General features: G+C 31.2%; 1 protein-coding gene across 1 annotated transcript; it reads right to left on the minus strand.

The window, feature by feature from the left end:
- Nucleotides 1-3,683: 3,683 nt before the first annotated feature.
- HELRODRAFT_161772 (hypothetical protein) lies at nt 3,684-6,132 on the minus strand (the record flags this gene model as incomplete). Its single annotated transcript, XM_009021657.1, has 5 exons — nt 3,684-3,772; nt 4,571-4,600; nt 4,777-4,929; nt 5,279-5,572; nt 5,922-6,132. 5 exons carry the CDS (start codon nt 6,130-6,132, stop codon nt 3,684-3,686), a joined length of 777 nt encoding a protein of 258 aa, XP_009019905.1.
- Between the last annotated feature and the right edge of the window lie 7,121 nt (nt 6,133-13,253).

The raw sequence follows: 13,253 nt of genomic DNA on the forward strand, positions 1-13,253 counted from the left end.
CGAATGGATCGATGGATGGATCGGACAGATTTATGGATGGATTATCTATGTTTGTATATGTGTGTGCATGTATGAATGTATGTGTGCATGTATATATGTACGTACGTGTGTGTGTGTGTGTGTGTGTGTGGTGTGTGTGTGTGAGTATGTGTGCAAGTGTTTGTGCCTTCAAAAAAAATTTTTTTTCTCATTATTTTTATGGCTCCGCATTGTTCTACAGCATATTAAAATGCATTTATACTCTCATTAAACGCTCTCATACCTATGTATGTGTGAGGATGTTTGTGTGTATGTATGTATGTTTGTATATGTGTAGATGTTTGTACGTACGTTTGTTTGTGTTTGTGTGTATGTTTGTATGTATGTTTGTATGTGTGTGGATGTTTGTATGTGTGTGGATGTTTGTATGTGTGTGGATGTTTGTATGTGTGTGGATGTTTGTATATGTGTAGATGTTTGTACATATTTTTGTATGTGTGTGTTGGTGTTTGTATAAATGTACGTATGCATTGGTAAGGGAGTGTGTAAATATGAACATTGGTTGAAAATTGATACAAAGTTATGATACAAAGTTGAAGATGTAGACATTTATACAGACACACACAGACAAACACACAGACGCATGTACAAACAAGCGTACGTGCATGCATGGCTTCTTTAATTAACTGCTTCGATTAAATCCTCTTTTAACCCTATCGCTGGCGTTGCTTTTATGACAGGTTCCTTCCGTATAGAGAACCATCACATCAACAACAACAACATCAACAACAACAACAACAAAAACATCATCAACAACAACAACAACATCGCAATACATCACAAAAACAGCATCAAATCACAGTTAGAGAATCAAAGTACACAACAACTGCAATAGCAACAGCGCAACAACATCAACAACAACATTACAATAAAAAAACAGCCCCATCATCAGCAAGAGACATTAATAATACAACACCAAACAACGTACAACACCAAACAACAACATCGACAATACATTAATCAACAGCAAATTCATTGAATTAATTTTATTTGAGAAATTGACAAAATTCAAATTTGAAAAAATATTAACATTTATCTTCATTTTGACCGTTATTATAAATACTATTATTGCTAGTAGTAGTGGTAGTAGTAGTAGTAATAGTAGTAGTAGTAGTAGTAGTAGTAGTAGTAGTAGTAGTAGTAATAGTAGTAGTAGTAGTAGTAGTAGTAGTAGTAGTAGTAGTAGTAGTAGTAGTAGTAGTAGTAATAGTAGTAGTAGTAGTAGTAGTAGTAGTAGTAGTAGTAGTAGTAGTAGTAGTAGTAGTAGTAGTAGTAGTAGTAGTAGTAGTGGTAGTATGGAACGCCGGCGGCCTAGCCATCGTGATCGTCCCTGCCATTCGGATGGCTGGATCTGTGTTGTTTTGTTTTTGCTTCTGTTGGGAAGAATTAATTAATCAATTAACCAATCATTTAATCAATCATTCATTCATTCATTTATTCATTCATTCATCAATCAATCAATCATTCAAAAGTAGGGTTTTTTAAATAAACGAACAAACTTTTGTCGTCAGTATGACCCGGTTTCCCTGGAATCAATCACATTAATAATATAAAATATTAACATAATTTTAATTATAGTTTTAATTATTAATTAAAGTTATAATTATAATCATAATTATCATCATTTTAATTTTATAATACAATGGTAGACAAAATACATTTTTTCAAAACTTCCAAAGAATTCAATAACCGACTTTTAGCATCAGTTTTTTCTATATTTGAATAAATATAAAATAATTATATATAAATAAATATATGTGTGTGTACATGTGTGTGTATGCTTGTGTATGCGTCTGTCTGTTTTTTTGTGTGTGTGCGTGAAATGTAGAATATTTTAATGTATGTTAATGAATTAAAATCCATCCAATACTTTTGTCGACTTTTAGAGGCGATAATCCTGTAATAGTAATTATTATTATTATTATTAATAATTATAATTATTATTATTATCATTGTTATTATGGGTTTATACAATTGGTTTTCACAATACTTTTAATTTATCGCTGGTCAACTTAATTTGGTCGAACGATTTTAGAAACAATTTAATAAACCCTGTGTTATCATCATCTTACTCAATATATTATTATATTGCGATAGGAATAATGTATGAACCTTATTTTTATTGGCTATAATCCTCTATTTGTACTCATTTTTGTCGAGTGATGAGCAAATTATACTAACAGCTTTTTAATTTAAATACTTTATTATATTAAACATTATTTTATATCTATCTTTATATTCATTTTGTGATATTTGGTAAAATAAAAGCAGTGTTCCCATTATTATTATTATTATTACTATTTACTTTTGTCCAGGCTTTGTTTGTCTAGGTGGAGGTAGTGGTTTTAAATAAATAATTGGGTGAATATTTTTGTATACAAATTTTTAAAAATATTTTGATTTAGGAATAAAATAATAACTATAATAATAATAATAATATTATCCGTATCATTATTATTATTACTATTTACTTTTGTCCAGGCTTTGTTTGTCTAGATGGAGGTAGTGATTTTAAATAAATAATTGGGTAAATATTTTTATATACAAATTAGTAAAATTGATTTAGGAATAAAATAATAACTATAATAATTATATTATTATTATTATTATTATTATTATTATTATTATTACCATTATTATTATTATTATTACTATTTACTTTTGTCCAGGCTTTGTTTGTCTAGATGGAGGTAGTGATTTTAAATAAATAATTGGGTAAATATTTTTATATACAAATTAGTAAAATGGATTTAGGAATAAAATAATAACTATAATAATTATAATAACGATAATAATAATAATAATATTATTATTATTATTATTATTATTATTAAATATTTGCTGGAAAGCCAGGGCACGATTATTCCCAAAACAAAAAACCGTCATTAAAGCTAGCAACATCTTTCGTTGGTTAAAAACTACGAAAAATCTTGCTAAGCCCTCTTAAAATTTGTTAAGAAATATTTAGTTCAGCAACTGCCAACAAACGCTAATTTGTTTAGATGGGGCAAAACACCAAGCCTTCTATGTCCTCTCTGTGGCTCTCGATAGACAAATAAGCATGTGGTTTCTAACTGTGGTTCCATCCGCTCTCTAGCTTGATACACCGAAAGGCACAAAGAGGATTTTGATCTCGATCACCAACCGGTTGAAAGTATGGGCTATTTGAGGATTTGAAATATGACGATGTTCACCTAATATCAGATCCGTTCCTAACCCTACGTCCCGACATCGCCATACTGCGAGGTGACACAGTCGAGATTCTGGAGTTGACGATGTGTCATGAAAGCAAGCTGAAATCCTCCAGACGATATACGAAAATTAGATATTCCGATAATTTGCATAGCTATTTTAATGACAGTTCCAAACACTACTCAATAATTATAAATACTTTCGAAATTTCGCCAATTGGTTTTTATAACAACTTTAATCTTTCATTGTTTAAAATTATGCGGCCGGTTTTATTTAATGATAATTTGATAGAGACCGTTATGAGGTTATCCATAAGGTATTTATTTATTGTGACAGGAACAATTTATGATAAAAATATGAATACACTTCACCGCTCTGTGCTTATTCTTTTGAAATGACCATAGCGGTTTTTCATTTAGTGACATTTCATTTTTTTTCACCATTTCATTGCTTCAATCATTTGTGGCCCTGGCTTTGAAAATTAAAGAGTTCTCATCAAATGTAAAATCACCTTTTCCATCTCTTTTTGATACCTTGTCGACTGTTCATTTTTTAGAATTTTAGTTTATAATATATATATATATATATATATATATATATATATATATATATAATCATTCATCCATTCACTCATTCATTCATTCATTCATTCATTCATTCATTCATTCATCCATTCATTCATCCTTTCATTTACCTTTTGTAGGTTTATCCTTCTCATCTAAAATGTGTTTTCATCTATTATTATTCTATCTATTATTGTTTTTATTATTATTATTATTATTATTATTATTATTATTATTATTATTATTAACCCAATGTAGCTATTGAGCTCTCTTCACTTGACAGCGATTTTTTCTTTGTAACTTAAATGATTTATTTCATAAATTGAATTTTATAATAACGATATGTAAATAAATTAGGATAATTTTATTGAAATTTTTGTGTGTTATGTGTTTGTGTGTGTGTACGTTGTGTGAATTTGTTTGCGTGTGTGTGTGCGTGTGCGTGTATGAGTGTGTATGTATGAGTATGAGTGTACGTCTAAATAGAGGAAACTTCTTACTATAAGCCTTTTCGGCTTCTGCATTGGAAAAAATGTTTCACACATATTTTAGTCCACTTTTAAGTTGAGAAGAGAATTTCAAAATGAAAAGATGACTGATATTTTTGTTATCATTCGTATTGTAATAAACATCATTATCATAATCATCATCGTCATCAGTAGCAGCAGTAGTAGCAGCAGTAGTAGCAGCAGTAGTAGTAGCAGCAGCAGTAGTAGTAGTAGCAGTAGTAATAGCAGCATTAGCATCACCATCATCATTATTTTGTTTTCGCCCACCTTCTACTTCTTTATTCCTCATGGCCACAACTATACGTGTGGAGTGAATTAAATTGATAAAAAAACGAACGAATGAACAAACGAACGAACGAATGGATGAATGAATGAAAGAACGAACGAACGAACGAACAAATGAACGAACGAACGAACGAATGAACGAACGAACGAATGAACGAATGAATGAATAAAAAGCAACAATAATTTACTTTTTTTCTCTCTAAAACTTTTGAAACTCCTGGCGGCTACAATTACCAAAACGATGAGTGAGAACAGCGCGACAAAGGTCAGCCCAAGGTGGGTGTTGGAGTATTTCTTCGAGCTGGGCTGGTCAACAGGAATGGTGGTTTTCTCTGGCAACTCTTACAACACATTTGTTGTGTTTCAATCAACACCTTTAATATCATCCCATCACACACACACACACACAGACGCACACACAATCACACACACACACGCATACAACGCATACACACACTTATATAGATATATTTTATTCAATCATTACCCAACTAATTTTGCAATGGCTAATCTTTTTTTCTAATTATTTTTCAAATACTTAAAAAGGGCCAAAAGCCACAACCACAAAACCATCACCCCAAAAGTTTAGTGTCGAAATTCCCCGAAATGCAAAATGCAAAATTCTCCAATAGAGAAAAAACATTTAACCAAACTGCCAGCCACTAGAAAAAAAAACTCGCCAAATCTCACTTTCGAGATCGTCAATGGTAACTTTGGTGTTGTCGGAGTAGACGACTTGGATGGCGTCCCTTGAGACTGTGAACTTCCACGTGCATACAGCGTTGGCTACCTTCTCTTGCGACCATTCTAGGAGAGTCTGAGTGAGGAAAAAGGGGGTGTATAGACTGTGTTCATCTTTTTCTACCTCTACGTAAGCCTCTTCAGTTATCCTGATCTCAGCTTCTATCCAGTTGGCCTCGAGGAAGAGATCAAATGAACACCGGACCATTTGCCCCTCAGCCGAGTAGCCAAACACTAGGTCATCTTTTTAATGGGTGGTGGTGGTGGTAGTGGGGTGGTCGTGTGGAGGTCGTGTGGTGTGGTGGTCGTGTGGTGGTCGATTGAAGTTTAAAATTAATTTAACGTTGGTTGTGATGTTGGCTAAGAAGGTGGTGATGCTGTACTTCAGTGATGATGACCGCAATAATGACAGCGGTTGCAATAAAGAAGACGATGACGACGACGACGACGATGGTGGTGGTGGTGGTGATGATGATGATAGTGGCCACAACTGCAATGATAAAAAGATGACAATGACGATGATTGAGGTGATAGGAGGATGATAAAACCCCAAAATAAATGAAAAATAAGAGATAGAAAAACAACCCCTAACCTATGTAGCCAAAGATATTATATAACTTGACGTTGCCACACTTGCATTCGTAGGAGCCGGTGTTGTTCGGACTGAGTCTGATGGTGGTGTAAGATAAATCGTTTGGTTCGTACGTACAAGACTTTTCACATTCATTATCGCTGGCGTAGAAGGTGATGGCCGTGAATTTCGGTAGGATGTGCAAGTTTAGCGTGTTGTTGCTGCTCCTCATTGTCACTCCAAATTTATCGGCTTTGGTGATGGTGGTGAAAGCTGTTTTTGGTTTGTTGGTTGGTTGGTTGGTTGGTTGGATGGTTGGTTGGTTGGTTGGTTGGTTGGTTGGTTGGATGGTTGGTTGGTTGGTTGGTTGGTTGGTTGGTTGGTTGGTTGGTTGGTTGGTTGGTTGGATGGTTGGTTGGTTGGATGGTTGGTTGGATGGTTGGTTGGTTGGTTGGTTGGATGATTGGTTGGTTGGTTGGATGGTTGGTTGGTTGGATGGTTGGATGGTTGGTTGGATGGTTGGTTGGTTGGATGGTTGGCTGGTTGACTGGTTGGTTGATTGGTTGGATGGTTGGTTGGTTGGATGGTTGGTTGGTTGGTTGGTTGGTTGGTTGGTTGGTTGGTTGGATGGTTGGTTGGTTGGATGGTTGGTTGGATGGTTGGTTGGTTGGTTGGTTGGCTGATTATGATTGATTGGTTGGTTGGTTGGTTGATAAGATAATTCTTTGTTAATATGTGTGAACGATTCATTCAATAGAAACAAATTTATTTTACGATGATTAGCTTTTTATACTTCTGAATTCCACAACAAACACAACGACAGACAGAGTTTGCTTGCTGATAGATTCTTGCTTAATGATAGATTCTTGCTTACCTCAAAACCCCTATTTCAACTTACACGCGTGGATACGAATGATTTTCCTTTTTAAATTTATATCACAACAACTGTGTACATTCATGTCTAACGACCGACAGCCACACCACCGACAGCCACATCACACGCCACACGACGGACGGCCACACTACAAACCCATTTATATGTAAATGAAATAACTAACAAACGAACAATGTACCCAAAATCCAGATTCAAAATCATAAAAATTGATTCACAAATCTAATAATAATAATAAATAATACCAAAAATAATAATAACAACAATAATAATAATAATAATCTAACCTACCTAACCAGCATACGACCGACAACTGACATGAGAACATTATTTTAAATGATTATTCAAAGGGGGAGGAGCTAATACAGATCAATCAAGTATTATTTAGCACCAACTGAATTAACGTATATATAGTCAATCTCCATCTATGTTCATTTTGACAAAGTCAATATTTCCCTATATAAACAGCAGAAAGCACTGATGATGATTCATTCGGAATCGAAATACGGCCTTATTTGCAGCATGAATTCGGAAAATAAGTTTATTTTGAATTTTAATAAACTAAACGTTCACCAAAAACTTTAGTGAGAAAAAATTGAAAAAACGAACTACAAACATATTAACGCCAAACATTCGGTAGAATTTATAAAATATTGTAAATATATATGTAATATATTTTAAGTAAATAAACAAATTTTTATCGTCAAAAAAATGTGCGTTCAATTATATTAAAGCTTTAATCATAAAATAACTACCACTCAATGATAATTGATTAATTAATTGGTTAATGTAACAAAATAAATATGGCATAATTAATAAATATGTCATAATTTTTTATTATAGCGCGATGTTTATGTTAGCTATAAAAGTCAGTCAGTCAGTCGGTAGGTAGAGGATGGTGCTGATGAACGGAATTGGTGGGAAAATTCCCTCATTTGGATTTCTTCTCTGATTTGAAGAAGAAAAGTTTCAGTATTATTATTATTACTATTATTATTATTGTTGTTGTTGTTTTTTTTATTATTATTATGGTTATTATAATGATTATTATTATTATATTTGTTATTATTATTATTATTATTACTATCATTAATTCAAATGACCATGTTCAAACGTTCAAGCTGTTCAAATTTCTTGTGGCTATCATTGTTATTATATTTATTATTATTATTATTATTAATTTATTATTATTATTTATTATTATTATTTATTCTTACTTTTCTTTCCACTAGAGCTACTAGCAGTAGAGCTCTGAAATTAATAAATTGTAAAATCATTATACATTGTGTACCACCACCACCACTACTACTACTACTACTACTACTACTACTACTACTACTACTACTACTACTACTACTACTACTACTACTACCACCACCACTACTACTACTACTACTACTACCATCACCACCACTAATACCACTACTACTACTACTACTACCGCTACTACTACTACTACTACTACTACCAATACTACTACTATCACCACTACTATTAGTAATAATAATAATAATAATTATCGCAATAATAATAATAATAATAAAATTTAAAAAATAATAATTTTGGATAATAATTTTGGTTAAATTTTTTGATGTTATCAGGCCAACTTTCTTTTTCCTTTTTCCTGGAGGTTAAAATGAGTGTTTGTTTGATTGTTTGTGTGTGTTTGTTTGTGTGTATGCGTGTGTGCGTGCGTGTGTGTGCGCGCGCGTGTTAAATTGACCTTTAAGAGATGTCTTCTTTTTGCCTGATAATTTAATTTAAATTTTTATTTCAATCGATCGATCGGTCGGTCGGTCGGTCGATCGGTCGATCGGTCGATCGGTTGATTGATTGATTGATTGATTGATTGATTGATTGATTGATTGATTGATTGATTGATTGATTGATTGATTGATTGATTGATTGATTGATTGATTGATTGATTGATTGATTGATTGATTGATTGATTGATTGATTGATTGATTGATTGATTGATTGATTGATTGATTGATTGATTCCAAATTACCGGTTTTAGCATTCTTATTTTTCTTCGCCTTTGGTCTAACTGCGCCTAGCTCGAGTTAAATAATTTACGTTATCATTGCTATTACTATTATTATTATTATTATTATTATTATTATTATTATTATTATTATTATCACAGTCATCATCATTATCACCTCCACCATCATCATCATCACCCTCACCATCATCATTCATCATCATGAGGAATTTACCGAAGGCCTTTTTTCAGATGCTTGCGTACAAAAAAAAACACAAATAAATAAATTAATTAATTAATTAATCAGTCGCAATTACACATAATCAAAAATCAGAAAGTGAAAATTATTCTGTACGATCCTCTGGTGTTCAGCAGATGACAAGTGCATTATAGGGAGTATAGGAAATATTTAAAATGTAGCATTTTTGCAGCGTTTCTCTCAAAGTATTAGTTAATATTTCATCTAGAGAAATCGATCAAAATATTGTAGATAAAGAAAAATCAAAGTTGATGTAAAGACAAATTAATGAAATTTCAAACGAATTGCCAATTACAGAACAGTCGGCTTAATCGTTGCTTTAATAAGATATCAGGTTTTTGTATTTCTCTGACGCGTGTCTGTCTGTGTGAAGGAAGGTTTAGTTTCGTGGCATATCGTCAGTTGTAAAACTTCAATTTGGTTGTAGTGTAGAATGGCAAAATCGGGTCGTAGCATGTTGAACAACTGCGACATTGGGCTAACATTTTCCACTTCCAAAGAGACAAATACGTAACAATCTGATGTCCCATTGCCATTAACAATAACAACAACAACAATAACAACAACAATAATAATAATAACAATAATAATAACTTTTCTTATCAGGCTCCTTCTCGAAAGTATCTGGTCTTTCTGACTCTTTTGTAAAGTTAACATTGCAATTTAGAATACGGATAAAAAATTTTTTAATTCGTCTAAAATATATGTGTGTGTGTGTTTGTTTGTCTGTGTGTGTATGCGTGTGCGCGTGTGTGTGCGTCATAGCTGAGTGACTGAGTTCGAGAGTGCAGTTACCGCCGTTCTAACGCTAACGATTCTAACGATGACGTCATTTCTACACATTTGTACACGTTAAGAAGAATAACAACAACACCGAATGATAATGATAATAATAATAATATTAATGGGAACTTTTTTTGTTATCATCAAACCTCAAAATATAAAATCATTTATCATAAATATACAAAATGTTTATAGTCATCAGTCATCCATGCTCATCAGTTACATACGAATACAATTACAAGGATGATAAAAGATGACATAAAAACTGTTCAGGTATTGTTCCTATCTGCGCGATGAATTAATTACACACTTTGTGTAATTAATAATTATTTAATTAATTAATAATAATAATAACCATTCTTGTCGGTATTTTTGCCGGCTTCCGCTATTGCTCTTGCTTTCATGGCAACTAAAGAAAATAATAATAATTATTATTATTATTAGTATTATCATTATCAATATTATTAAATTTATTATTATTATCATTATTATTATCATTATTATTATCATTATTATTATCATTATTATTATTATCATTATTAATATTAATATTGTTATTATTACTATTATTATTAATAATAATAATATTATTATTATTAAAAAAAGTATGTCATGAATTATTATCATATTACTAAGTTTCAAATATTCCGCTAAGGACCCTGACGAATCTACGTAAAAAAAAAATAATAATAAAAAAAAACAATAATAATAATAATAATAACAAAATTAATAATAAATATAAATATATATGAGAATAATAAAACTAAGAAAACGCACGGCTAAGTTGAAAAAAATTATATGAAATAATACGAAATACTCGTTTCGCTGGGTACGCTGTCATCTTAAAATAAATAATAATAACAATAATAATAGCAGTAATAATTAATAATAATAATTGTTATTGCTATTATTATGCGTATGTATGTGCTGTGTGACTGTGAGTGTGTAAGTGAGTGTGTATGTTTGTGTGTGTGTGTTTGTTTGTGTGTGGGTTTCTGTGCGTGGTTTGATAATTATATTTAAACATACAAACCCTTTAATTTAGTTGGTTCATCCTTTAATTTTGTTGGTTCATCCTTTAAATTTGTTTGTTCACTAGCAGTTTTCGTATCCGATTTCCCGTGATAACTCGCTAAAAATGTAATTAATTAGCTCACACCTTCGCATTTTTTGACAGAAATTATCATTTTAATTTGTTATTATCATTATTATTATTATTGTTGTTGTTGTTGTTGTTGTCGTTGTCGTTGTGTTGTTGTTGTTATTACTATTTATCAAACTTTTTATTAGTAGACAGTTTTTGTTTCTATTGATTATGATATTTTATTCTGTTAAATATAACATTTGGATTTATTGCCTAATTCGACAATTATTGAACATCTTGCACCTCAGTTAAGGTAATCAGCATGAGTTTTCATTATAACTTCTTGATTGCCTTTGATGTCAATAAAGTTTTGAAAAAAATATATATATATATATATATTTTTACAATATTCTATAAATTCTACCAAATGTTTGGCGTTAATATGTTTGTAGTTCGTTTTTTCGAACACTGATGATGATTCATTCGGAATCGAAATATGGCCTTATTTGCAGCATGAATTCGGAAAATAAGTTTATTTTGAATTTTAATAAACTAAACGTTCACCAAAAAACTCTAGTGAGAAAAATCGAAAAAACGAACTACAAACATATTAACGCCAAACATTCGGTAGAATTTATAAAATATTGTAAAAATTATGGTCTATTACCAACATATATATATATATATATATATATATATATATATATATATATATATATAACTATCCTTAAATTAATAATTTCAAACATAAGAAACCTAATACATTTTCTGCAAAATAATTAATTAGTTAATTAATTAATTAGTGAATCAAATAAGCGTATTTTTTCATTAAGACATTGAAAAAAAAAGTTGATGTTATCAATTTAGGTTGAATAGAATGTAATAATAATAAACTAGATCCAAACGTATTTATTCGTATTTAACCGAAAATTAACTGGAATAATCGTATTTATTCGGAATTAATTGATTTTATTTAAAAATAATTAATAACCTACCCATCTCTTCCCAACGATTTTTCTCTGATATATCATTAAAAAAAATTTAACCTGCTATATGTTTCTGAGTTTGTGTTTATCTCTTTTTGTGTATTAAGTGTGTGTGTGTCTGTGTGTGGGAGAGAGAAAGAGAGAAAGGGAGAGAGAGAGAGAAAGAGTTTGTGCGTGTAAGATGAATACAAATTTTCTTGTAAAAAAAATTCTAAAAAAACAGATGACTAAATGAAACTAGATTGATAGGTAAGCTACTTTAACAGATAATTACGCTAAAATAATTGGCAATCAAGCTAAATTAATTGATAAATAAGCTAAACTGATTGGTAATTAATCTAAATTAATGGTTAATTAGCGGTAATTGAACCTTCAATTAACAATCTATTTTCTTTTTTTGCTTTGTAGTAGGTCAGACCGATGCAAGCCACCACACATATGACGAAGATGGTTAACGCTAGTAAGATGTAGGGCCAGTTAGACCTGGCGTCTGTATACAGTTTCATTTCAAATACTTTTTTAAAATTTCAAAAATTAGATGAGATTTTTCTTTCAGTAAAACTTCTACTACTGCTGCTGTTGCCACTACTACTACCTCTACTGCTTCTGCTACTACTGCTACTGCTGCTACTACTGCTGGTGCTACTACTGCTACTGCTGCTACTACTGATGCTGCTGCTGCTACTTCAACCTTACACCTCATGCAAACCAACAATAGTAGTGACGGTAAAAATAAATTTTATATTTCCTAGGTAAAAATGTTTGATCGAACAGATTTTAATTATGCCGCTACATAAACGGGATACTTTTTTGTTTGAAGCGATACTAATTGACAAAATTTCAATAATATTAAAAAAAATATTCATTGATGTTTGACTAAAGGTATAAAATGACACATTGTCTTTATATTATTATAAGAAACAAAACGAAACGATACGAACTTGAAATTTCAATGTAGGATGAGTTTTTGTACTTGAGTTCGAAGTTTCCGATCAACATATGGAAGCCCCACTGGCAGACGAATTTAACACCATCCGAAGGAATTTCAATGTTTTTGATTATCTTGCTGGTGTTGAAGTCTGTGAAGCCATTGACGTTGTCAATAGCTACTACATGTTTCTTTAGGATGTGCGACTCGACGAGAATTGAAATATAGCCTGATGTCCAGGAGTATCTGGAGAAAATTCTCAACGAGCATGACGTCGTACGGTTTTTGTAGTGCAGTTGGAAATTTTCTTGAAGACCAATTTGTTGTTTTTAATTTCATTTCCAATGATCAAGTTCAGTTATAAAATTTTTAAATGAGATTGTAAATTTAAAAACTCAAAAAACTCAGACAAAATTCCAAAAATAAACATAGCACCT

Source organism: Helobdella robusta (assembly GCF_000326865.2).
Source record: "Helobdella robusta unplaced genomic scaffold HELROscaffold_3, whole genome shotgun sequence".
NCBI classification, from domain to species: Eukaryota; Metazoa; Annelida; class Clitellata; order Rhynchobdellida; family Glossiphoniidae; genus Helobdella; species Helobdella robusta.